This window comes from Oxyura jamaicensis, chromosome 2, assembly GCF_011077185.1.
Source record: "Oxyura jamaicensis isolate SHBP4307 breed ruddy duck chromosome 2, BPBGC_Ojam_1.0, whole genome shotgun sequence".
Lineage (NCBI taxonomy): Eukaryota > Metazoa > Chordata > Aves > Anseriformes > Anatidae > Oxyura > Oxyura jamaicensis.
The window spans coordinates 2,676,461-2,704,335 of record NC_048894.1 but is presented as its reverse complement, the minus strand read 5'-3'; the positions used below and the strand labels follow the sequence as shown (position 1 = coordinate 2,704,335).

At 42.6% G+C, this 27,875-nt stretch overlaps 1 protein-coding gene across 1 annotated transcript in view; it reads right to left on the bottom strand.

Annotated features, from left to right (window-relative positions):
- WNT3A (Wnt family member 3A) overlaps positions 1-27,875 on the bottom strand; it is a 101,003-nt gene that overhangs the window by 36,408 nt on the left and 36,720 nt on the right. The window contains exon 3 of the mRNA XM_035319678.1: positions 1,303-1,544. Coding sequence (XP_035175569.1) covers positions 1,303-1,544 — 242 coding nt within the window. The remainder of the gene's footprint in view (positions 1-1,302; positions 1,545-27,875) is intronic.

Here is a 27,875-nt window from a genome sequence, read left to right as displayed (position 1 = left end):
CCCAGGAGTGATGCACCCAGAATAGGCGCTTTCATTACATGCCAAACATTGTGATATGACACCCTGATACGGCTGTAAGTGCAGCACACTGCGGCTCTTACAGGCGTAATTGTTTTGGGATGATCTCTCCCTGATAAACCTGGATGGTGACACCAGCGTAAGCGCAGAGCCTCAGCTTCTAGCGGGGTAACGGTACCCACCCAGGGCTGAAATCACCTCTGCTGGGTGCGTGTGAGATGCCTGTTCTGGCTGGTGGAGGCCCCGCCACGATACAAATCAAGGCTTTGTTCTCTCCAGGCTGCCGCCGTACTCTCTGGCATATTTTTAAAAATCCACGCAGGAAGAAATGCCCGAGCCTCTTCTGAGTCACACAGCAGGGGAAAAACAATCAAAAGCCTGTAAAATCCCCTCTTTCCTGACAGCGAGCCCTGGAAGGACATGCCCTGAGATGGAGAGCTGCATACACTGGATCAGAAGGGTTCCCTGAAACATATCCCAGATGCTCCCTCCTCTCCCTATAGAAGATCAAATAGTGCTGCCCATTATTTCAGAGAAAGTAATTCCAACTGCCAGACTATCAGGAATGTATAACTGTTTCCTTTTTGCTAAACCAAAAGAAGAGAGGAATAAATAAATAAATAAATAAATAAATAAATAAATAAATAAAAGGAAGGTTTTACAACATTCCTCTTATGGTGCTCTCCTATTCTTCTGTAGCCTGCACAGGGCAACTGGATTTACCATCTCAGCAGGACCCAAATGCAAAGCAAGTCTGCCTCATGGACAAACCCCTTTATGCTCAAGGGAAAGGCAGAGCCTGACCCAGCAATTCAGCAAGTTAGGACAAAATATTTCTAATAGCTCCCACTTACATCAGCTGGAGCTTATATCAGGGGGAGCTGGGTCAGAGTTAGCTGCCTGAATTACCACACTGTCTTAATTTGCTATGTTCAAAACCAATGAAAGCAGAACCATTAGCAGTAAGATTTCTGCAGGCCTTTGAACTACATTGTATCCCACTACAGCACCAACACCGATGGTGTCTAATAAGTCCAACCCTTAGAAACCATTCTCAAAGGGACTGCGCTCAGACGCTGCCATGCAGCCCATCATTTCCCCTCTGCAATCACTGGGAGAGATGAGAATGTGGCATGAAGTGCCACAGGGACAGAAAAGGACAGGCATTTGGGCATGTGTTTTATGTAGAAGTTTATCACACATAAACAGGTTCACAGCAGGTTTCTCAAAGCCTTTGCAGCTACTCCACCATGGACACAGCTGTCACCATAGCACTGGGCTCACCTTTATCTAGCACGGGCCCGAAGATGGCTAGGCTGTCATTGACAGTTGTGCAGTTCCACCTCCTCCCTCGAAATTGGTGCTGGCACTCCTGGATCCCAATCTTCACCCCTTCTGCTACGCTGGGCATGATCTCCACGTAGTTCCGACAGAAGCGTAGCTGCTTGGGGACCAGTCCTGGGATGCTCCCGCAGAGGATGGGCTGAGTCCCCAGGGAGGAATACTGGTGACCAATTGCCAAGGACCTGGAAAAAGCACATGGAAAAAAAGATGCTGTCAGGCTGGCTTTCATCTTTTTACCTGAATCCAAGAATGGGAAGAGAAAACCAACATTTTAAGTTCCTCTGTGCGTTCCTCTCTCCAGAAGACATCCTTTCCACTGTCATCTCTCCAAACCAACATAATCTCTCTGTTGAGGTTCTCTACAGGTCCAACAGGGCCAGAAACTCTACCTTTAATATCCTCCTTCTTTTTCCTTCATCCTCTCAAAGCTATCATCAAGCTTCTTCCCAAAGATGCTCACCTTGCACAGTTAGTTTTCTTTGCAACCAGCAGATCAAACTATATTTCTTTCTTTGAGAGCCATACATACCTGTACAGCGGCAGGTGGGTTTTACAGGATGCTTGGGGAGCTGCAGATTAGCGATTAGAGAGTCAAAAGCACTTTCAGAGCTACACAAGATAATAACACAAACGGTAGAAGACACCGCGCTCCAAGACTTTGTGCTCCTTAGTAAAGTATTTCCAGTAACACCTGCTTAATTCAGGCATGTGCTTTGCAAAGCTTTATGCTGGGGCTTTCTAATCAGTTCGAAATGTTTAAAAAATAAATTATTAAAATGTCTGCCAGTGTCCTTCTGGATATTAGTTTAGCATGTTTTCACTTTACTCTCTCACCAGTTTTAATCTGGGAAACTTCGAAAGCAGGGTTATATGTTCACAAAACAATGCCAGCTTTGCTGTACTGACACAAGGATATGGAGATCCTACTTTGACCATCGGTCTGTGAATTGCTTTGGTTAAAATGTGGAGATTAAAATGAAAATTAAAACCAACAACCACAACAACAACTTGAGTGCAACTTCTGTGCCGAGCCAAATGGAACCCTATTGAAAGGAGTGTCCATGAACCATTTTGTTGGTTGAAGCCTTCGAGACAAACAAGTCAGCTATGCAGAGAGATCAGCAGATATGTAGCTAATTAGATAGATTTTTAAAGTGTTTTTACTGGTGCTTCTAATAATAACCTTGATTACTAAAAGTGAAGGGATTTTTAGAGTATAATTTCCTTTTCTTCTAATTAAATCTCTTGATTGACTTTTCTGCTTGGAATTAATGACAAACAGAAACCTGCCTGGGCAGTGTGTATTTCTGTTTACATTCATTTTTGCTATGCGGTTTTCGTTTGGGAACAGCCTGGTGTGTTTTTATTATCAACAGGCAGACAGGGAATATGTCTCCACTCTCTGTTGCTTTAAAAAAATAAAATAATAATAATAATAATAATAAAATTACAAAAAAAAATTCATCCTGGGTGTTCACACGAAGATTAACCTGACATTATCGCTTTTCCAGACTAGGATAAAAATTGTGTGACATTGTCTGTCCTTTTTATGGGAGAAGAGTACCTGCAGTCAGTAAGCTACCTGCCTGGTGTGTACCCAGTGAAGAGAAGACAGAGGTGAAATGGAGATGGACATTTAGATTGTTAGGTACCAAGGCATTTTAGGCTCAACTCAGCAGCTTTGCCAAGTGTGAATAGACTATGCTTTAGAAATTTGTCCTTTACAGGCAGGTGAGACATCCCTATGTCATGACATTCATTTCTCAATCCCAGATTTCCCTAGGCAGGACTCTGGCACTAAGATAATCAGTTCGGTCAAGATGGTGGCCTCCAAGACGTTGCCCAGTAAATGAAATTTAGATGGACAAGTTAGAAGGTGCCTGAGAAAGTAAAGGGTTTTCACCTGATTTCCTAAATTTAGGTGCCTCTTTCCACCTCCGATGCATGATTAGGAGAAGATTAATCTCACCTAACATTAAAAGACAGTTCTTCCTACCCCAGGAAGGGAGTATGAGACAAGTATGAACTGCCCTCCAGAAGTCCCTGTCTCTTTCCAGCAAAGTAAAAGAGTTAGGCAAGCAGCTTATGTGGACTAGGAATTGTGTTCATCTCACCTACCTTCTTATATCTCAGCATGGACATCTCCAGCTGATCTACACACCCCAGGCTGCTTTAGTAATCAGTGGAGGGAAAACAGCACTTCTAGGGCACAATTCATTTGCCCCATTTTAGATGTCTGCTTAGGATGAGGTGAATCATGGCCTTGCCTCCATTGACTGTGTTGACTAGACTATCAATACACCCCGGGTGACTGGCTGAGTGGGATATGTCTGCACTGTAAGAGTCTCCAGATGAATCATGATGGCTAACATATGGGATGGCTAAGTTCCTTGAAAAAGGCCAGGCCAGGAAAGCTAAGAGCTGTGTTGAAGTTCACACAAAGAGCTAAGCTGTAGGATGGAGACAAATTCCAGCAGGATCTGCCTCAAGAGCAGACCAAGGAAAGGACCCAGCTAACTTGTTTTCCATATCTTTGTGGCTTGATGGGGGTTTCTTGAGCTTTTGATTAATTCAGGGAACAACTAGTGGCCAAAAAACACCAGTGAAGTGGAGTCCATGTCAGGTGTTTTCACTTTGCTGTGTACATTTTCATTTCATTGTTAAACTACATATGAAACACTGGATCACAGTTCCTGGACTAAAGATACCTTCTAAAACATTGTTTCAGGCTTCAGAGGATTTGCTTGGTGTGTGCCCTCTGTAGCCTTGTTGAGCATAAGGAGTCTTAGGGTGTTACATCTCCAACTCAAAGCCCATTCAATCCCCAAACACCTGTGAGATAAGAGGTATTTCCAGAAGCTAGATTTAGACACTTTAGACTCAAAAGCTACATGCTCCTTATCTCTACAAACACTGGGGAGGAACAAATGTTTTACTGAGGCTTCCGGTGTCCAGAGAAGAGCACAAACTTAGTTGCTCTGATTCATCCTTCAGAGAGTAGTTCCTCCACTGACTATGGAGAGAGCCTAGGATGGCTGCTTCCAATGCCTAAGGTTAACTTTGGTTAAAATATCTACAGAGCTTGTTCCCACATCAACCAAAGTCACCAATATCCTTCCCAAAGCTTTCATAAGTGCCTCATTCAGTTCCTAACACAGACAAAATATCCTCTGAGATAGAATCAAACTGTTGTTGGCTCCATACATCATGTTGTGAAGCCAGGAGGACATTCTTCAGCTATTTCAACAGGACCAGGACGAAACTGTAGGTTTCCAATTAAACTTAAATTTATGTGAACATCCAAACTCGTGCCTCTCTCTATGTGTTTTGGAAGTTACTGCAGTGGTACAGTGAAAATATTAGACATAGGAAGAGGAGGTTATTGGTTGGTGCCCTCAACTATTCGTTTCCGTTGCTGGGAAGATCATCTAAGATTAAAAAAAAATAAAATAAAAACATGTAGAAATACTTTTAATTGCTTTTCACACTGCTCCCTTCTCAATACAGTAGGGAAACAGTCACACCTTGCTTTGATCTGTGTTACAGTCTGGAAAGTTTAATCTGCAAAAGACAATCTCCAGCAAGAGTCTTGTTCTCAAGGCGTCATCAGGCACTGAGACAGTGAAATGTAAATTTGGCATTTCATGGAGGAGTGTGTAGTCACTTCATTTCCAGCTGAAGCTATGGGGTGAAATCTCAACATCCCTCCACGTAAAGCGTCTCTGCTGTTAAACACAGCTAAGCACAGTCCTCATCCTAGCTCACTTGCAGACTCTGAAGCATGATAACATCAATCAGAGCACCCTCTTTTGGTCTTTACTTTGCTACCAGCATCCAGATGTAAACACTTTATCCCTCTCTATGGTCAATTCATTGTTAGGAGAATCACATTCTTTCAGCTTCCTGTCATTTTTATTGATCATGAGATATGAACCTTATGAACTTTCCACTCCACCCACCCTAAACAAACAAACAAACAAACAAACAAACAATAAAATCTACCACCACCATCAAAAAAAAAAAAAACCCAAACCAACCAAAACCTTTAGAAAAGACTGGGAAAGCCTATGAAGATCAGAATCTCATTTCAGTGTTACTCAACTTTCTGGTAGCTCTCACTGTTGATTCTCCTCATTGTTTCCAATGATCAAATCTTTCTTTTGTATTTTCCACTCTCCTGCAATTTGCCTCTGAACTGTTTTCCACGTGGTGGTGATTTTGAAAATGTTGTGTCAAGAAATGGGCCAAGTGGTGAATATTGAGGTCTAACCAGTCATCAACTTCAAAATTCTTAAGCACCAACACTTTCTGGATGCATTGACACTGACCTATTTTTTTATCACTGAAGAATTCATGAAGCACCCAAGTTTACAAAAAACTCATCCCCAGAACAGGAACTGCTTAAGTTTGACCCAAGGGAAAGGGTCAAAGAGACATTTTTTTCAAACCAATTTGCTTTCTCTTGCCATTAGCTCAGGAGGAGCCATGAAAACACTATTCTGTATGTCCACAGCCAAAGTTCTTTGCTTATCTTTAAGTCTTGCATGCCCTGAAGTGTTTAATTCAACCTTCAGTGAGCATTTTTCTTTGCCAACACACCTAGAGAGCTCTTCATTTCCCTTATCTCAATCTATCTGCTCCTTCAGCAGAGCGGTTGTAGATAAGTACCCAGGCACCTTCTTAATAAATTACATGTACCCTCCCTCTTGGAATGGACACCCCAACCAGTTTATGAGTAAGAAATATGCAGGAAATATATTCTCATAGGTTCTTCAGGAAAAAGGAGAAGGCTTCAGTTCTGGATGACCTTGCTGTACAGCACCACTTTACTGAGTTTTCAAGGTCACTACCTTCTCAATATTGGCTGTCAAAAGTCCTTGAAACATCAGTTGCAGCATGTAGAGGCGCGTACGTCTACTTGCCTCTTCCTGAATTCAGTTATTCTTGAATTCTATAGGAGCTCTGTTTTGCTATTCACCTTTGAGAGGCCTTTTGCTGGCTCCAAGTGCTGCTGAGAGCTTCCTTAGTGGAGGTCCTCCTGGGGTTCCCGTCACAGGTAAAATAACTGCTTATTAATGCTGTACAGCAAGAGTGTAACGTCTGTGCAGTGACCCAACGTAAGATCCAGAGAGCACTTAACCCCCCCGAATACTGAGAACTGAGCACCAGCAATGACACTGCTCCTTTTGTCTTACAGAGATCCCAGGTGGCAGCCAGTCCTGGTGCAGAAATTATGTTAAAAGATGGCCATCTCCTTATACTAGCAGGGATTTATGTTCACTTGTAGATGCCCTAGGCTTTCTTCCACCCTGCTCCCTTTGCAAGGGCTCTCCTAACAGGAGTACATCACACCTCCTCCAAATCCTTTCTCATAATCCAATCAGATTTCCAGAGATTCACCGCAGTCTCTTTTCCTTTCTCCCTCATTTTTGCTAACATCCTGTGGCACCACATCTAATGATTTGGAGGTGAATCTCAGCCACACCATGAAGAAGGGGACGGGTTGTATAAAGCTGTCTATTCAAAATGATGAACACTCACAATGCACTCAGCCTCATGAGACTAAAAGGTTGAAATGAAGATGGTGGTGCTGTTAGGTCCTGTTAAGCTGTAAAGAAAACCCAGCGTGTATTTTCTCACATCTGGTACTAAGCAAGAAGGGCTCACAGAAAAGCTGCTTGCAGGTGGTGAGTGGGCACAGCCCTTACTCCACCCTACAGCATCAGAATTAGGCCCTCAGTGGTGCCCTAACCATAATACCCCACAGGCTGCTAAGGCTGAGAAACACAAACTTCATGCATCTGAAGATGCCTTCAAGCATTTTTGAGGAAGACTGATATATCAGGGGGCTTCAAAAAATGGAGGCTGCCATGAAAGGCCAATGGCACCCGAGTATTCGAGAGACTCGGGGGTTGGACCTGTAAGTCAGCCTTGATTCAGATCCCACAAACCCAGGATGCCACACAGGGCTGGCACACATGACAGAAGAGCTCTAGTGCCCTTCAACATGCACAGCGGGAAGCTGGGTCAGATACACCAGAGCATCTCAACCAGAGACAGGGACCATGTGTAGGAGGTGTAGCTGAGCCGACTATGTCTATTTTTCAACTCCTAACGCATACACCAATTCCCACGAAACACTTCTGGAGACTTGAGTCATCAGCTCAAAGGTCAGATGGGTGTACAAACAGGAAAAAAAAATAATTAAGAGATCTGCATTTATTTTCACTCTGAACCATCAATATTCTGGTTTTCTAAGAAAATGAAAATGAAGCCTGAAGAAATTTTATAGGAAAGCTAGGAGGGGAGCATACAAAGACCCATCTTTTTAAATGGAAAAATAAATAATTCTGCTAATTTCCATCTTGGATGGGTTTCCCTCCTGGATGGACTTTCTTCTAGGCATGAAAACAGTTCTGGACACAAGCAATTAAAAATGTGAATGATAATGAAAATTTTAATTTTCTTTATTTTAAAATATTTGGTTAAAATTTTCAGATTTGAAAACCACCCTGACATAGGTGAATAAAGAAATTGAATGTCTGTAATATTGGCTTCAGTGGTGTCTTCACCTTCTGATCTCTGAGCACCCTCATATTGACAAAGTGTTCCTAAGAGGTCCACAGAAAGAGCTAAGAAACCTAAGCCAGTTGTTAGTTAAAATTCACTGTGCAGGTGTCTATCCTTCCAGATTTTTTTTTTTTTTTTTTTCCAGTCTGGAAAGAAAAAGAGTGAAAACTACTGGATTAACTGTTCTTTTCACTTCTGTTGTTACTATATCTCTTCTTTCATCCTAAAGTAGGGCACAAGAGCTATATATATATTTTTTTCCAGTTCTAGCCCTGAAATATGTACATAATTGTACAGCTGGGTCTGGTCCTGCAAACACGCAGGCATGGAGGTAACTTTTCTCCCATGAATAATTCCCTCACCCTTACCCTGCATTAATAATAATGATGGTGATGATGATGCAGCATTGTATTTCTCTAGCACCTTTCATCAGAGGATCTCGAAGCGTGGGACTCATCTCACCTGACTTTGACCATTTAAAAGTTAGGCATCTTGGCCAAGTTAGCTGTCTACCAGAGTCCGTAGAGCGAGATCAGCACCTCCAGAGGGCAATTCAGCCCATCCTAAGATAGGTGCCTCAGATAGGTGGGCTGAATCACTGGAGATGCCTAGGAGGCAGGACTGGCTGTGGAAAAGCTTGGGTGATGAGCATAAACTAGACACCTTGTTTTTAGCAAGCTAAAGTTAGAGAACAGGAATCTCACCCGTTTTTGCTGAACCTCAGAAATGCCTGGAGAGCTGTTAAGAGGACACCAAGCCTTTGCTGAGTGATAGATGGCAGCTATCTCTAATATGGAGCACAGCGACTTATTTATAACGCGCAGCAACAGTTTGGGTCTGGAATTGGAAAATAGCAGACTCAATGGCAACTCCAAGTGGATACTAAGAAAGCTGTGTATAATTATCTGAGTTGAGGTTTGGCCAGGACAGTAAATTCCCACAGGAACTAAGGCACACCACAACACTCAGCACCTTCCACTCTGAGTGCAAGAGATGTTTCTTTGACTTTGTCTTCCCTTAGGATCTAGAGAATAGAAGAGAACAGGAGAGAATATGAGTATTAACAACCCAGTTCCTTGCAAAAAGTCTCAGGAACTCTTTAATTACCCTGGGCAATTAACTCCTCTGTTGTACATGTCATCTGAAAAACAACCCATCCAGAAGAATAATGGCCCCTCAAACCATGTTTTCAAGCCTGGCTCTGGGACACAGGGACCCTGATATTGGTTCCACAACACATCCCACATTTGGGGCTCCTCTCCAGAGGTCTCCCTGTTGAGATCTACCTCCATCCAGCTCCATTTATCTCAAAAGATTTGCCAGGATTGCAGTGCAGGGTATTAGAAATGTATAAGCCTTAACATTTTAATCTGCCACCTACACTGCAGTTTATGAGAGCTGTAAATCTTGTGGTTACAATGAACTCATCTAATGATATTGCTGATGGATAAATTTACCTGGGATGAGGAACAACAGTTACTTGCAAATGAAAGAAGAGTAATTTAAAGTTTCATGTAAACACCTTTGCTGCCTTACTTCTAGACTTCTCCCAGCCTAACCCCTATCAGGGTTTCATGACAAATGGAAAGTATGTATTCATGTGTGTGTTTGCGATGCAACGGCTGGTTGGCCTGAGAGAGAACCTGCCTCTTTCTACCCAGTGTGACACTGATATAACCTGGGCACTGGGATAAAGTTTTACGTGAAAAAAAAAGACCAGATTTTCTGGGTCAGGTGTGCTAAATTAGAGTAATGGAGGGAAGAGAGAAGCCAACACATTAGGCAAATACTTGAAAAATGCCTACAGTATTTAAGGATATTTAGACTCCTACTACGAATTTCAATAGTAATTAGGAGTGTGGCTAGTCTTATCCCTCCGAGTTCCCCCCCGCCCCCAAAGCATCCCAACTTGAACCTTCTTTAAATGATCAGCAATATAAATTATATGTTGTGGTTTCAAACCTCTCATTAATGCTCATCCCCCTGAATTGAGGTCTGTTCTGGGCTATGTCAGTGCTAAATACCTTGGAGGACTGGGCTCAAAGACCTCAGATGCTTGCGAAGATTGGATTTGGACTTCTAAATTGCTTAAGTGCTTAAGTGCTTGGGGGAATTTTATCCTGAAACTCCTTAGTGATGAAGCCAATTTTGAAATGAGAACCGTGGACGGAAAACTCTGTCATTCTGGTGTTTAGGTAACCCTATATGAACAACACGATTTTTGCTGTCCTATCCACTTTTCTAATGCACTGAGTTACTTTTATTTCTCACCCTTTCCTCCAAGGATGCCTTTTGAATATGCATTTGGCCACGCTAAACACACACGCACATACCCTCGCCCAGTTGTGCGCGCGCACACACGCACACGTCTGCGAGTTCCTTCTTTGGGTTTAACTGAGTCATCAGGCTCACCAAATGTGTGAACTCACGCTATAATGTTCTCCCAGAAAAATAACAAATTGATTTCATTTTTACAGGCTACAGCATGCTATATAATTGGAGACACTGCCTTGTCAACTCAGACCGGTCTGACCCGACCAGAGACATTGCTTACAGCTGTTTACGGAGCCATAAAGTTTCCTCCTCTTTGTTTTTCCTTCCTTTTGCTCTCTCTCTCTTTTTTTTTTTTTCTTTCCCTACTACAGCTACTTTTCTTTTCCCTACTACAACTACTTTTTGTTCTGGTCATAAAATACTGCTAAGGAAAATGCAGAAAGCCTTGATCCAGAAAAGTGCTTTAGTCTGTGCTTCAAGTTAACACTGTAATCAATGGGACTTAAGTATGTATTTAAAACTGACCATGTGCTTAAGGACTTTTACTGCGGACAGTAAGGGACTTTCTGTTACACTTGAGTGACTTGAGTGTGCTTTTTTTTTTTTTTTTTTTTTTTTTTTTTTTTTTTTTTAATATCGATACTAAATTAGAGCTTTTGATTGAGCAATTTCAAGGACTGCTTCCTTTTTAGACCCGCAGAACAGCTCCAGTTGCATCAGGAATTTCGACACTTCTTATAGTCACTTCTGGTCACTGTGTCCAAGTTCTGTGGAAGAGCAGAAGACTGGCTCTCCTAGACTAGTTTACCTACTCTGCTGAAACTGACAGTTAGAACTGGGTACTTTTTTTTTTTTTTTTTTTTAATGAATCCATTTCCCAATAAATATAAATGTGCCTAAAATACAACCCTGAAATCTTCTGAGCATTTTGCACATCTGTGTAGTCTGACACATTTGCTAAGCACTCAGGAAGTTACATTTTCCTGATCTTCTCTAAAAGCATTTTTATAGGATTTTGTTTACATACAATTGTACTTTGTGTAAAAAGCTCTTATGAGTTTCTTTCAAAATACTCAAAAACTTAAAACAATGATATATTTTGATTTCTGTTGGAAAAGATCTAGATGCTAGTCTCGTTCTACCAACCATCAAAATTCCATACAACTACTTCACAATAAATTTTGGTTGTGCTTCCTTTCATATCATCTGTTCATGATGGACTCACCACAGAATCTGTTCCTCCTTTGGTCTCAAATGTCACGAGACTCATTTCATTCAATCCCTCTAATAATGACAAGCTCAATGACTGATCAAGACTGAAATCAGTGGTTCCAAGGTCACAACATAGGTGTGAATGCACCTTACACCCTCTTTGAGGGCCATTTCTGTACACAGGATAGAATTAGGACTAAGGAGAATACTGATCTGGACCTTGGTCCAAACATACATGGGAAAGGGTCATGAGAGCTGAACAGTTCTTTCCTCAAAAAACACACTACAGCTTTCCAGGTCTGTGTTTGTATTTTAAGGACAAAATGGAAAGCACCATAAAGCAGAGACCTGAACTTTTCCTTAGCTCTGTATTCGAAAGGCTGCAGCAAAAAACTATCCATCGTTAGATAACAGAGAATCTACACCATGGAGGCCACGAGGAACCCGGCAGCCTAAGGGAAGGTCAACCCTGGTTTAGAGCTCAGCTCAACTCTTGCAAGACTACAGAATTTCCAGCCACGAGACATAGCCTCTGATTATTTATTTAATATATATATTTTTTTTTGCAAAGAAACTATTTTGCATTGGAAAAAATCCTCATGGCTCTTTGACATGTTTCAGCTAGATCTCAGTAAAATTAAGGAGGCACAGACTGATGAGTCGCTCAAAGGTACAGGAAAAATGCCAGTGTATGTCCTGGCATTTATATATAATTTGAGAGAGAAAGTTCTCTCTTAAAGATCTTCTCCGACAACAGAAAGAATGGCAAGAGTAATAAAACCTCATGCAGAGAAAGAAGAGAAGGATTTTGTTCACTTTGCAGAACTGACTTATACCACTGGCTGTGGATAATACTTGTCTGCTGAAATGAGTGTACTGGATCACCTTCATTTTCCCAAATTTATTCAGATGTGAATGGAACAGGCAGGGACATTTCAGTCATAAGGCATCTTAATTTTCTTGGTCTGCTAAACAAAGCACCCAAACTTTCTATGTTGATGCCAACAGCCCAACCTTAAATCAAAGTTTTATAATCTTTTCTGAGATGGAAAGCCCTGTGTATATGCAGTGTGAATCTAGTCATAAATAGCTTGCTTTTCTTGGCCATCTTCCTTGGACTCTTAAGAAGGAGGCCTCTCTCTCCAAGGGCCTCCAAATCTATTGGTCAAAAAAGGGTGATTTGAGTGAAAAGCTCTTCCAGTTTGTTGAGTGACTAAGCAACCCACCCAGCCTGGTTCTCTGTAATGCATCTGGGCACAGAGGGCTGAGCTTTCTTCCCAAACTTGCTGGTGTTTGGTGTTCACACACCAGGAGCCACAGTTCAAAGAGCTTCCCCAAGCGACTCGGCAGACACAGTGCCATGATATTACTCAGAAAAACATAACTGTTCTCCATCCTAGTCAATTCCCAGCAGGACTCGTGACTCAGTGCCCGGCTGAAAGAAGGCTGGCGGCGGTCAGGATGATGAATGAATGCAGAAGAAACTCAGGTGAGAGAGGAAGCGTGTAGGATGGGCAGGATTTAGAGACAAGAAAGTGGGTAGGGGAGAAACTAAGCCAAAATCTCTGACTGGGAGGGTGAAATCAAATGCTGGGTGACAAGCAATGACCATAGCAGTGGGCTCGTTTTCCCTGTCTGTTAAAGGGAAAATTCCTCCTCAGTGCTTGGGGTCAGGAGCCTCCTGCAGAAGGACTCTCAGAGGGAGGCAGCAGCCAGGAGCACACCTGCAGACCTCTGCGCAGCACCACTGCCATAATGATTTCTTTTGGAAAGTGGCTGGGGCAATGCAGACAGGCTGCCAGATAGTGATCAGCTCGCGGAGGGGCGATCACTATTAGGCAAAGATACCAGCTTTGACATGCAGTGAGGGAAGCGGCCAAGAATTTGGGAAAGCAATCCCAGCTCTCTGCTGCACGTTCCCCTGCCAAGATACCTCCTATGTTTACTTTAGAAACCAGAGACGAGCCCTCCTCTTCATAATAATAATAATAAAGCTGCAGGGTCACTCAGCTTAGCAGATGGATTCCTTCCAGCTTGGATTTCTCCTCGTTACCTGCAGAACCGAAGCAGTGATGTTGCTGGGGGATTATGCAATGCTATTAATTAGGTTTCACAGGAGATCTGAACAGTGACAATGGGAGGCTGTGGGAAGGAAGCTGCACTGGGGAAAATCAAATCGACCCACAGAGCAATGAATAAGACTGCTCAATTCTCCAGGTTCTGGTGGTCCCACACTCATGGATTTTTAGGCTCAGAGCCTAAAAATCAGGTGGTGCCTTCTGTAGAAGGGACAGAGACAGAAAGTGTGCAGGAATATTTCCTTCCATTTCTTTTCCGTTAGCACTGAATTGAAAGTTGAAGCTCTGGATGAGATTGTGTCCAAATCCTCAAAAGTCTAAATCCTCCAAAGCTTTCTGTGTGCATTTGCAATTTTCTTCTGTGATGCACTGAACACTAAACCTGCACCATGGTTATTTTTTTTTCCTTCCCATTGGAACAATTTTATACCTGATTTTTTTTTCCTAGGAGCGGTTAAGCTAAAATATCTACTTCTTTAAGGTTTTATGTTTAACTTTTAAAAAATTAAATGTTTTGTTGCATTACAAGTAGCTTATTATTTGCATTTTCTACAGTGCATTTTCAGCTTCTAGCATGATAATTATTTACTATCATTCTGCATGCATTAGAACACTGAAAAGTAGAAATCTAAAGGAGGTGTTTTGACTGGCCTGAAATATTTAGTTGAACAAATCACTCAGAATTGTAGTAACTCATTTTGGTTAAGAAATAGAGGAATCTCCAACTCTCCATGTTGCTTGGAAAATAAAAATTCCACTTTCAAAGATTTTTACAGGAGCAACATATTAAGTGATACACAGATGTTACAACTATTACCTTAAAAGGCCCTGCACAACTCAGAGTTTTACTATTTGCAATGACGTATTGTGTTCAACGCTCAATTAATTAATGGAACTCATTATCACTGAGGGCCAGAGCTTAGGAGGAATAAGAAGGGAGCAGCTATTCTACATTGTACAGGAATTCCTGGAGCTTTGACAGCACAAAGATGTTTTCAAGGTTTCTAAGCACTTCAGCTACAGGACCTTAGCCCATTTGTAACTAATTCGGAGGGCAAAGAGAAAGATTTTTTTTGGAAGGAACAGCCTATTCCTTTGCTGTTCGACTGCAGGGATGAACAAGGCAATGCGAGCGAAATCATGAACATAAGCACACAAACATCCTTGATGCCACCATCAGATGTTTCTGTTTTCTGTTCCCTTCCCTTTCTGTACCCACGCAGAGACACACCTATTGACACATCCCTGTCCATGAAGGCACGATGTTAAATCTCAATTTCAGTGCACGGTGCACCTAAGCATTGCCAGAAACATTGACTGTCCCCAAGGAGATCTTTCTTACATATATATATACACACTCACACACACACATATATATTTTTCCTTCTAATGTTAATAATATTTGGAAATCAGAAGCTCAGAACAAGATGGATCAAATGTCCAAAACCAGGGGACACACTTCAAGATGTGGGAGGGTCAGTTTGGATGACTGCACATGGACATCTCATGCCCTTCCAGTTACCCATGGGGATCCTACCTGCCTCCCAGGTACCACAGCCTGGTGCCACCAAAGAGCAGGGGTGTTCTTCTGTAGGACATGGATGGTAGCTACCTCGGGCACTGCCAGGAGCCTATAGAAAACTTGAGTGCCTTGATGTGGATCACTGAGCTGCGTGGGGTTCACCTCAATGCCATGGCGAAGTCTACAGCAGAGGCCTGAACTACCAACCTATGTTTCCCACACATAGAGAAAAGGGCATAATTAGGACACGAGTCATCTGTCCTACTTTGGTTGTTTGTTTCAAGCTGAAGTCATGTTCTGAACTCTGCTGGCTGTGAGAGTTGGAGCTTGGGCATGAATTACTGGCACTGTGGGTATCTAATGAGGTGAATCCCACCTTGAATTCAGGGTAATGTGGTCAAGTCATAAACAGGGGGTTTGTATTCACCCCCACCAAACCCTTGGGTCGAGCAAAGACCTGGTTCTGGAGGAGATCCAGAGACTTGCTGAGAGGGGAAGGGTGTTTCCAGAGGGGTAGGAAGCCCTTCCATGGGAAGTGTAATAAATACACGAACAGGCACCCAAAGACAGCAATTCCCACTGCATCCCAAGACAGCACTCTCACAGAGACAGGAAATTTTAAGATTCAGGACCATTCCCTTCACTGGTCACCGTGTAAAACAGTCTTCCTGAACCAGTAGAGGGAAACTGGTGAGAGATAATCCCAAAGGTCTGCAAACCCTCCAGAAATTCTTAAAGAAAAAAATAACAAAGCAAACAAAAATCCAAACTCCACAAACAGGCTCTTTCTCGCAAGTTTCTCTTCAACAGACCAGTCATCTTACTGACTTACCCATTTATCTACTTTCCCAGCTAGACCACACATTTGCTCTTCTCTTCTATACCACTGGGCATTGCATTTCAGGCACCAGATTCACCCCCAGCAAACCCAGGAACTTTTGTTTGGCTGAGGCACCTCCTCCAGAAGGGTATCTGACCCAAAGATATCCAGAGACGGGGAATCCACCATCTCCCCTGGGGATGCGCTCTGGTGGCTAACCACCTGCCCTGGTAAGAGCTGCTGCTGCTGCTGAAGCCAGTCGCTTGTGGCAGGGGTGGCAATTATGGCCTGCGGTGTAGATGCTTGTGGAAGAGGAATATCTCTTTCTAGAAGTGGGTCTGCAGGTGCTAATGTGACCCTGAAATGGGTCAGGCCTGCATCTTGCCTAGAATAGGAGGCAAGAAAGGGAAAGCACTCTGTCTCTCCATCTCCTGTAATTTTTAATAAGGGTTTGGTCTGCTTCCTTAAAAATAGCAATTAGAGGCTTCACCCACTCTACTTGTTCCTTCTGCTGAAAATGAGTTTGCAAGCAAGCACGCTGTATCTCTCCTGGAAGTGCTTCTGCTGGGTGGTGAGGGTGATCTCACCAGCTAGAGCAGGATTTGGTGGCGGGGAGGGAGGGGAAGGTTGCAGAGTTTAAGGTGGCTGGCGGGGCAGGATGGGGGACCTACCTCCCCCCACCCCAATGCTGCTTTCCCCTCAGCTCCCCGCAACGCCAACCTCCTTTTGCTCTCTGAGCAGCAAGCTGCTGCTGCTGCTGGTGTTATTGACACATATTTCAAACAAGCCTGTGCAAGGGACTCGAGACACATTACATTGCACATGGTGCCCCGGGCCACAGATTCGCCTCCTTACACCGACAGCACGTTTTGCTTCATAAAGAATGTGCAGGCCTTCACCTCGAGCTATTTATCTGGTGCGCTCAGAAGAAACAAGGGAGAGGGAGAAAGCCTTACATGCCCACGTTGGCTGTTAACCCCGTGCTACGTACCCTGCAAGTGGCCAAACGCTGACCTCTCTCTGCATGAGGTCTAGGCCACCCTCTGCTGATGAAGCTGGGCTGATGCCTGCAGTCCATTCCCCTGCTTTCATGCACCTGCGTTTAGGTAAAGTGGCTTCTTGCACCTCTTTGGGACTGCACCTAATTGTTTGTACAGCCCCTAACACGTGCTCCATCACAGAGTCACGGAGCAGGACCGGAGCTCCCAGCCTCCCGTGACATCCCACATGGGAGGAGGAAGACTATCTGGTGAATAAAGTTGCTGATGCACACCTCTTTCCAGGATCAGGCTAATCTCTCCTGGCTGTTAGCAACAGATTTTTTATTTTTTTTTTCTGCTTTCTCTCAATCTTTCCATCATTGTTATTATAATGATAATTATGACTATTATGCCTTGAACTTGAGTCTAAGATTAGGGCTCCCATTGTGCTAAGAGCTTTATGGAGAAATGTCAAGGAGTTGATTCCAGCCGTAGAAAGCTTATTGTCTGCATTCAGGCAGGACATGAAGGGGTGAACAAAACAGAGAAAAGAGGCCAGGAATGAGGTAGGATGAGAGGCAGCAGTAAGTAGAAAATGAAGTTAGCAGTTAGCAGAATAGCAGGAGTCAGCACTGGTGCCTTGCCTAAGCAAACCCTGCTCTTTGTCTGTGTCCACACATGTCAAATCTCGGCAGGGAGAAGGGGAAAGCTCCCTTGAATTTCCCGGCTGCAGAAATGTGGATATTTCGAGGCAGCAGTGGGAGAAAATTCAGGAGCTGCAGGCAGGTCTGATGCTGCCATTGCTGTGTGGAGCTGCCTCTTCCCTGCACCGACAGAGCTCTGCTCCAAGTATGTCAAATCCCAACCCCCCAAAAATCCCTCCTTGGTGGCAAAATCAGGGTGGAGAGCATTCCACCACAGGGCCCACATTGCTCTTGCCTTGTTGGTGACCTTGGGAAGAGATACCTGCAGTCATGTCCCTTTTGGGGGCTGGAAGGCTGCCAGGGATCTGGGGTAAGGAGTTGCTAACATCGTGGCATACTAATAATTCTTCGCTTCACCCACCTTTTTTCCTGTCTCTTTAGATTAGATTTGAAGTGCTGCAGGGCAGGGACTGTCTCTCACTGTATGCGCATAAGGTGCTTAGGACAATGAGCCTTTCGACTTCCTTGGAACTGGCAACTGCTAATGTATTGCAATTAATAAATAATTGCAAAGATCTTGAAAGGTGAGATGTGAAATGACAAAGACGGGCTGAGAAGGGCTAGGAGGGGGTCTGAAATTTTTTCAAAGCATTTTGGGGGGGAAAATTGTAAAAAGTGCACACATATCCTGACTGCATACAGGAAAAAGGAATTAATCCATCTACTTTGACTGTGAGACAGGAGCACTGAACTATGGCTTAGGACGGGAAAGGTAAAAGACAAGTCTGTCCAGGTAGAGTGGCATAGAAAGTTTAGGTAAAGCAAAGGTAATTCCCCAAAGTAAACACCTCTTCTCTTACCAAAAAAAAAAAAATGACAGTAGAGGCGAAATCTCATGGCAAGGTTTAAAAACCATCCATCAGCTCATAGCTTAGGGCCCATGGATCTCAGACTGGCTTCATTTTTACACGCACTTAGGAACAACGTGAGAAGAGTGGGAAACTGGGACTATGGCAAATATAAATGAGGACTAAGTAAGGCAGATAAGTGATAAGGGAAGCTTAAGTCATCAGTGAATAATACACAACTAGCAGCGTTAGGAACATGAGAAAGACCAGTAATTGTTTAATGTGTTATTAGGGAATATACAAAGATATTCACACACACACACTCATACATAAACATACACTTATAGTCCCTAATAAAGTATTAACCATATACAGATAAACAAGGAGATAAAGAATGGATATTTCTGGACAACTACTGCTAACATTTGTAATAAATCTCAAAGTGATGATGGAATACAAGAGAATGCCAAACAAGTTAGGAATCTACAGTATTGTTAAACAGAAAATGGTAACTATAAATCTGTTATCTGGCCCAAAAAGGAATGGATGATAAAAGATTGAATCCACAGGGAATGAAAGAATTGTAATAAAAATAATGGTAGAAACCACAGTTATATGGAAAATTAATTTTATGGAATTTTGAGATGTGATTGTTAAACATAAGTGATAAATGTAACTCTGTTGATGTAACACTTTTGTCAGAATATAAAGGATATGAGTGAATAAAGAACTCAAAATGGTAATACGTAGGTTGAATATAGTGCATAATAAATATATGCACAGCTGACAGCTCTCTAGTATCATTCTGCTAGGCAATTATCATCAGGTGGGGCTGTTTCTAACAGAAACTCTCTGAGATCATCTCAGTGCTATTTAACTCTCTTACCAATGGTCCAAAAAAACCTCCACATCATCACTGAAAAAAATCTGTAGGATGCTAAAACCCTGGGGGATTATTTATATGGAGAGGGCAGCAGGACAAAATGAGGGATTAGGATTTGCCCACATGAAGCCACTGTTGTGCCCCAAATGCCAAGTCAGGCTTGCAGGAGCAGTATAAACTCTGCTGAGGCCCCAGGAGGATGCAGGGGTTTCACCCATGCAGGGATTTCACCCATGCTGTGAACACTGAGCACGACAGGCTGGCTAAGAGAGTGAGGAGGAGAAGCATATAACCTTTGCACACAGCACTGGGGAGGACATTACCAAAATGCCATGCCTACAGGTACTGAAAAGCTGGAGAAATCCCAGGACCACCTCATTTTGCTTTACAATGGAGCAAGAACTTATTGATCTGATTAAAACATCTTTCCTGCGGTCTGAAAATGCTGAAAAGGAGAATTTCCGATGCCAGAGGTCTGTTTAATGTATCAGACAAAGCAGTAATGAAATTCATCTACCAGGAGTAAGAATTTGGCAACCCATGCTGGAGCTACTTGAGCAAGTTAGTGCCAGCAAGATTTGTACAGTATGAAGGTTGGTTGTCAATGGGTGTAGTGAATTCTTCATGGCTTTACCCAATTTCTCAAGGAGGAAGAGCAAAACCCCCTAAACAATCATACAAGCGGGACTGAAATGTGGGATATGTATGCCCGAGTCACAAAGGTTGTACTTAGATAATTTACTGCAGTGTCCTGCGTGGACCAAATTTCATTACTATGTCATCTAAGTTTGAGAGAGCAATGATGAAGTTTGAGAGAGCAGTGGTGGATTCATACCATCTCCAGTCCAAAGCTGCTACATCGTTCTTCCCTTTACAGACAACGAAGAAAGCGGACACAAGATTGAAGCTAGTCACATACAGGAGATGCTTTGAATATTACCTGAGCTTCTTTCTGGAAACTTAGAGATAACTAGCATTTTGACTTGAACTATCCATTACTTTCTTGTTCTCAGTTGCTACGGTATGCACCTCTAAGTTCTTCTGAGGTCTAAGAATAGCAATCTGAATGCAGACTACAGACATTTCAGAAAATGCCACCTGGAACATCTTCCTAAATGCTATAGCTCAAACACAAGTTACTAGATCTGATGAAGGAGTGACCAGGTGTAACTCAGACATCATGGTCATAATGGTCCTGAAGAGACAGCATCATACTTACTTTCCTTGAAGGCTTCCCACCCAAGTAGTGACTCAACCTCCTTATTGTTTTAGGTAAAGAAGTTGACGCGATCAGACCCAAGATGGTCCATGGCTTCAGGCCATAAAGTCCCCTATCACCAAGTGCTATAAAATTCTCTGATCAGAGGAACATTCACCACAAGCCCTCAAAGGGCTGAGCACCAAGATCTGCCTTAGACAATGGGATGTAATATAGCTGCAACCATATAAATAGTTGGATGGATGAGAGGTGGATAAGATCATGGCTTTACAATGCTCCTCCTGCTTTCAACCCATCCCAGCATTGGTTGAAACCAGGATGTGGCAAGCCTTAAAGGGATTTTTATGCCTTGGAATTACTAGCCTTCTTCAGCCTTACAGGAATAAGGATGTTGATTCTCACCAGCAAATTGCTTCCACTCAACACTAACTTTCCTTGCTGATCCTTTTAGCACCACCTTTTTGTTTAGAGCACCTAATCACTTATCAGCCAAGGCCCTAAACTAAAAATGCTATTTGGAAACATCTCAGTTGTGGCCCCTTGTTTCCATTGTCCTGTGGCATCCTGCTCGAGAACGCCTTTTGCACCCCAGACTCCCTTCAGGTGATACTCAGTTTGGGTCACCGTTGTGAAAGACACCCTGTGTTTGGAGAAGAATAAGAATTGCCCTGCTGAAATTTATATGCTGCTTGCTGTGACAGGACAGAATTGTCTCTTCGGTACCCAGAATTTCGTTGGCGCCAGAGCTCTGGGAACAGACTAAAAGGCGTGGGTTGTTTTTGAATGAATCATGTTTTTAATCATCAAACACTGCCAATCAGAACTGTAGCAGATTTTCCCCAGTTTTTTGTTTTACCTTAAGAGTGACAATTTCAGGTTCCCACCTCTGGATTAAGCACAGATAGGAACTTCACAAGCACCGCCTAATGAAGCCTTGCAACCCTCTTGTTTTGGATGGAGAACCTTCAACACCAAAAGATTAAGTGATTTATGAACCTGTCCGTAATGCAGCTGACATTAGATTTGAGATAGTGATCTTTCCAGAGTGCACATGGATCAATTATATCAGTAACTAACTTTAATTAGGAGGGAAGATGGCATGGATTGAGGACTCGAGTACTGTGGGTTCAATACCTCAGTGCACAAGATTCTTTGCGGGACTTGAGGTAAATCAGGCATTTTGGTTTCCCTCAATTTCCCATCTGTAAAGTGGGAATAATATTACCATAGCCATTCATGAAAATAGCCAGGTATTAAAGGAATTAAAGACAAAGGCCATTAACACCTAGATGATGGGTTATTAATGAATGAGGCACACTGCAATGGTAAACTGAGGCTCACAAAGGCTCTTGTCAACCACAGGAACATAGCAACATCACTGAATTTATTATCTTCTGGAAGGGCTGAGAAGATGCCTATTGTGTCTCTACCTATAACCAGCTGTTTAACAGTATGGATGCACACATCCATACAACACAGTATGCAAACCTGACTTCCCACTCAGGTGAACTCACTGTAGTATCTATGAATATGATGTTGGGTGTGGGAGGTTTCATTTCTGTTTCTGCACAGGAGTCTCCCCAGTCTCCCCCAAAAAGTTTTCTCCTTGCAGTTTCCAGAGCAACACCAAATAGTTTTCTGCTGCCCCACTAAAGCCTTCTCTGACCACTGGTGTATTTTTTACTTTCAAGCATTCAACTCACTTAACTAGAGAGACCAAATGGTGGGAAACTGGAAATTTCCTTCTCTGACTCCTGGGTAAATTAAATTCATTCCTGATTTACCCAACAACCCAGCCAGGGTATGGATCAATGAAACATCGGCAAGTACATAAAGACAGGATGTCTCAGGTGCTTAAACGTGTGGTGAAGTGCTTGGCTGAACAAAGGTTTTCATGGGGATTAGACTTAGTGAAATAAAAGTGAGTAACCCCATGCATGATCCAGGTTTTCCTGTTAGGTGCTGTAACATTGGACACTACCCAGCAGAAATTGCTATTGTTTGAAATCAAGACTTTCATAATTCAAAAACACAAGAAATCTCCAAAATTAAAAAAAATAATAATAATGAAAAAAAAATGTCTCAAGTGAAATTTCCAATAAATCTATGTTCATCTCTGCTTTACTAACAGTAATTATTCACTTCACAGATTTAATTCAGAATTTGTTTACTAAGGTTATTGTTTCTTCCTGTCAGTTACTAAACTGGCAAACATATCTGAGGTTGCTTTAGCAGTCCTAGACTAAAGCAGGCACATCATGTACTTCAATTAGTTTTAATAGAAGGTTTAATCCGTAGCCTAATCCATGTAGTCCAAAGACAACTGATGAGTAGTGTCTAAACTGTAACTTGATTTACTTTAAAGCACACACATGAAAAGAACCCACTGGGCCAGTCAAGTCAAGCACCCTAATTCTGGGGAATGCCAGTCATGAGGTTGTCTTTTCTGCTGTTTCTTCTCTCCTTTTTTTTTTTTTTTTTTTTTTTTCCATAAAAAGAGACAGCTGAGGAATCATGTGGTCAGACTGTTCCTTGGGAGAAAGGCTGGATTCTGGTGGCCCCAAGTATCACAGGCACTGCCCCAGGAGAAACACATCCAGAACAGGCTGTGCTCATCTTATCCAAGGGAGCCAGGAGCTCAGCTCCCAAAGAATAGAAATTCAAAATTATTTTGCATGTTCCCTTCATTTCCCCTCCATGCATGTTTCCCTTCATTTCCACATCACTTCAATCTGCTTTTAGTGAAAGCAGTATTTCATGGCTTGAGTTGGCTTCAGAGCTTTGCCAGGGTTTTGGACAAAATAAAGCAGGATCTGGTTTATTTTTTTGCACACTGAGTCTCATTGCATGGGTTCTGCCTGCTAACTGCTCTTGGGTACCTACACAGTGCAGACAAGATCAACCTAGTGCTCTATCAAGATTTAGGAATTTGATCAAAGTGAGGAGATAAGAATCACAAAGACCCACTTTATGGCTCTGTTACTGATAAGGTGACAGAGCAGGGACTAATCTAGATGGTGGAATAATTGATAATAACCTTGGAGCTTCTCAGAGATGTTTAATGGCCCAAGAATCTGGGGAATGTGGGTGCATGGCAGAATTCCTTCCATACACCTAAAACAATCTCTACCTTGGGCTGTGAGAGGAGGCATTAAGTCAGTTAGATTGGATTGATAGGTCAGTACTGAGCAAAAGGATTACTTCAGACCCAAATGATGGGTGTCTGAGGTCTTGTCTCTTGGTGCATCCCAGATCCTGGAATACAACATTGCAAAGGTGCGGAAGAAATGTATATGTGTTGGATAATTCAGCATCTGGGAGACAATCCAAGTTCACTAGGCAAATCTGCTTACATGAGCTAGGAACCTGCATGTCACGCCTCAGCCTGGAATCAATCATATTTCAGTAGCTCTGGTAAAATATGCAGTCCCTTCCAGCTGAGACAAGTTCAGCACAGCTCGGCCAACGGGGTGGAGGCCCCATTTTTGACTCACCTAATAGACTTACTGCCTAAGGACCACGAGGGTCTCCATGCAATGTGCACATGAGCCATGAAGTCCAGCCAATGCTGGGAGAAGGGGTGGGGAGGATCTGTTCTTGTACTTGGCTGCCAGCGGGATGGGAAGTGCGAAATTCTGCTCCCAAGCTTGTCTCAGCTGGAAGGAACTCACTGCAGACATAATTCATCCAGACTCTGTCCTCTGCAGCTTTCTGTATAAATCTCATCCCAAGGCATTTTGGAGCAGTACATAATGTAACATGACAACACTGCTGAAATCCAGTGATCTCTATCAGCACCGAGGGAAGACAGATCCTCAGGTGGTGTCAAACAGGAGCAGCACTCCTGGACTCTCAGAAAACAAGGACTCAGGTCCTTAAAGACATTTAGCACCCAGTCTGTCTCTTAAGATACTTACACCATTGAAACTACGCTGAGAAAACCTTTCCTCCTTCTACCAGCTGCATACCTGTGCATTTACACAGTGGTCTAAGCACTGATGGCAACTCCACACCTTCCAGGATACTGGAAATTCAGCACAGCCTTGGGAAACTTAAAGACGAGTCTGCAAGTTACATATTCCCTTCATCTATCTACCTCACTGTCAGTATTTGAACTGTGCCCATATATATGCATTCCTTTGGCCATTTTACATGAGTTGTGAGAAGCCCCTTCTTTAGAGCTAACTCTGATTGCATGAGCATGCTGGTTGCCCAACTTTTCATCAGGGTGCTAAAGAAAGAAACAAGACAATGCTTAAGTGGTGTTGATCCTGAGGGTCTATTTACATATGCTGTAGATGCAGCCCTTGTACACACCATAAGATGGGGAAGTTGCGAAAATGACCATCTCATACTGAGGGTGAAACCCAAAAGAAGGGAGTATCTAGGTCCTACTTTAGCAAGGAGCAGGAGATCCCTCCTTCACTTCATCTTCACTTACAAAAATACAAAGTAAAGCACTGACCTCAGTATCTCTGACAAATTAAAGTCTATTCTTACGTACTCTGTAAGTTCCCAAACACCCATCTGCAGGTCAGGCTCATTCTGCCTAACATAATGTTAACCATCTAAAGTGTAGATGTCTAGTCTCAACTAATCAGCCAGTTCTTGCTTGATTTGATGGAAGAAAGGAACTTCCTGGAGGCAATTCAACCTACCATATCTGAGTTATTATAATATAAATCAGAAAAATCCTATTTGTGGAATGCAATTACTTATCAGGTACATGAATAACACTGTGAAGGCATACTAGTCTGCTCACAGCACATTACTGGAATCAGTGGAAAACTATGAGTTTACACAGCTCGTTGTGTTTGGTACACCAAACAATGGATTGGCAATAGTGTCATTTTATATCTAAATAACTGAATGTCCAAGTCCTCAGGCTGAGTACACAGATTAACATATAGGGAGTCCACACTGTCACATCCTGAATTTCCAGCTCTTCATCAGCCTCTTCTACTTCTTAGGATATCTGGAAAAGCACCACTAGTTAGTGGAGCTCTGTTGATTTACACCAACTGAAGATAAGCCCTCACTGAATTGCACAAAAAATTGCTTATTTACCCTGGAACCACCAAGCCTCTTCATAAAATGGAGATCTCCTGTGCAACCTCTCCATGGTCTTGCTGTGGTCAATGCTGGCTAAATCATGTTTTGATACTTCCACCATTTAAAAAACTCTACACTCTGACATTTTGGAAACCAGACAAGTTGCTTTCCCTGATATTTAATTGATATTCCTTTCTCTCCTGTACCCAGTTATGTCCACTGGTACCCTGTGGAATGATTCCTCCTCACTTTCCTTTACTATATACACCTGACAAATGTTTGAGAGCTATTATCATATCATTATTTGGCCTGGAGTAGTGCTTGCTAATCTTTGCTCATCAGCATCAGTCCTTCCAGCCCTCTGGCTCTTTGAACACCCTCCAGTCTGTCAAGATCTTCCTGGCATGAGCAGGGGATGAAATACAACAGTCCAGGTGCACGCACTCTGGAGCCATATCATCATATCAACTCAATTCAAGGGCTCAGTGCACTGGATCATGCGGGTTCTTCTTTCCCGTCACCTTGCATTTCACTTTTAGGATGAAGGATGCATGTCTGTACATAGCTGATCTATTCACTCGTGTCTGTGTGAAGTTGTGCATGTTGACATGGCAACACTTTTCATAAATGTAGAGGCAGGGGCTCTACCTCCCTCTGTTTACTCACCAAGGTGACGAGAAGCAAGGTATTGGCACACAGTGAATGAGCTCAAGTAATTGACAAGTTCCTGCCTGCCAGCAGAGCTGCTGCAACTGTCCATGCAAGTGCTCTTAGCCTACACCAGCCGGGAGGGGGGGACTTAAAAGCTTAAGTCTCTTCCTTTCACCTTGAAATTAGAATGAGTTGACCTCACATGTACCAGGAGGTGCTGCAGTGCTACTGATGGCTGGTAACTTGTTGAACCACAGCAACTGTACTGCATTGTCACCTGAAGATAATGATTTTTATTATTTTTTTAAATACTAAATAATATTAAATGCTCTGATAACTCACCTACCTTTAATTTTAGTGCGGCTGTTGTGGCAGTAAATTCAAGATTATCCTATGCAACACCACAGCTTATCCTTCTAAACAAGACTAATCGATTTCAATTTTCTTCAGCAGTAATCAGACACAGGTCTAAACCAGTAATAATGTGTGACTCTTCAGAGTCAAAAGAATTTAGACTGAATTTAAAATTGGTGACTAGTGCTAGATTACTAGTTTCTGGTAACTGCAGTCTTCCTTCGTCACCACACATCTGCACACACTGGCAGTATGAACTTCCACTTGCCTGAACCTGATCCAAAGGAACTGAACCAAAACACAGGAAGATGGTTAATTCTTCCCTCTTGTATTTATTCCCACCGATTCCACGATCAGTGAATTCCCAGAATGTCCTGCTACAGCCAAAGGCTCCGTGTCCAGGCTAGCAGTCTGCTCGACTATCACTACCATTACCTGGATAAATGTTCATTGCTGTACATAACTTAGATAACATTGTTTTACATAATATTGCCTTCAGTTGGGAAACAGACATTCTGTTTTTTTGAGGGGGGGGGAGAAATTGTATGTGCTTGCTTGAATTCTCAGGGAGGAATTCTATTGCTTAAGCATAGGTGTGTTGAGTACCTTTTGAGGTACTTTACATATCCACCTGGCTCCAGCCTGCCTTTCTGAAGCATGTGGATACCTCAGATGACACAGAGCATACCAAATGGCACTACAGACTTCTGTGTACACAGTTATATTGAACAATCAATCTCCACTGACTGCAGTGGGAGTCAGATAATGAGATTAGGCACTAATGTCTATATTGTAGAAACCCAAGTTAAAATACCTGGATCTGAAGCTCAGGAATTAATTTAATTGCCTAAATAATTCCACAGCATAGACCCTATGTGAGAAACCTATACAAGGATTGCAGATATGACATGGGAACTATTGTAGACCTGCACCTTTCTGGAGCAGCATGTGAACCCCAGGGAAAGCTCAAATGGCTTTAGATACCTGCGTACAGACAGGTATCAAACTCTTGGTGAAGATTATTACAGTTCAATTTGAAAGTTCACTACATGCAGCATAGCACTAAATTATTATTATTATTTATTATTTTTTTCTGTGCTGAGGATTGTACCAGAAATAAGGAATCACGCAACTGAGATTACAAAAAGGGCTATCTGTGTTAGGAGAAGGAAACCTGCAGCCTTATGCAAGCTATTGAAAGATACAGATTTTAAAATATGTTTGGTTGGTTCATTATGTCTACGACATTCAGCCTCTCTGTTCATATCTTGAGGGCTCAGCTACCCAGCTACCTTGGAATTTGACCAATTCTATTATTTTGGCTCAAGTGAAGACAGGAATTGCTTTCTGCAGGAAATCTCCTGTTCTCTGAGTCATCATCTACGTCTATAGAACAGGTATTGAAA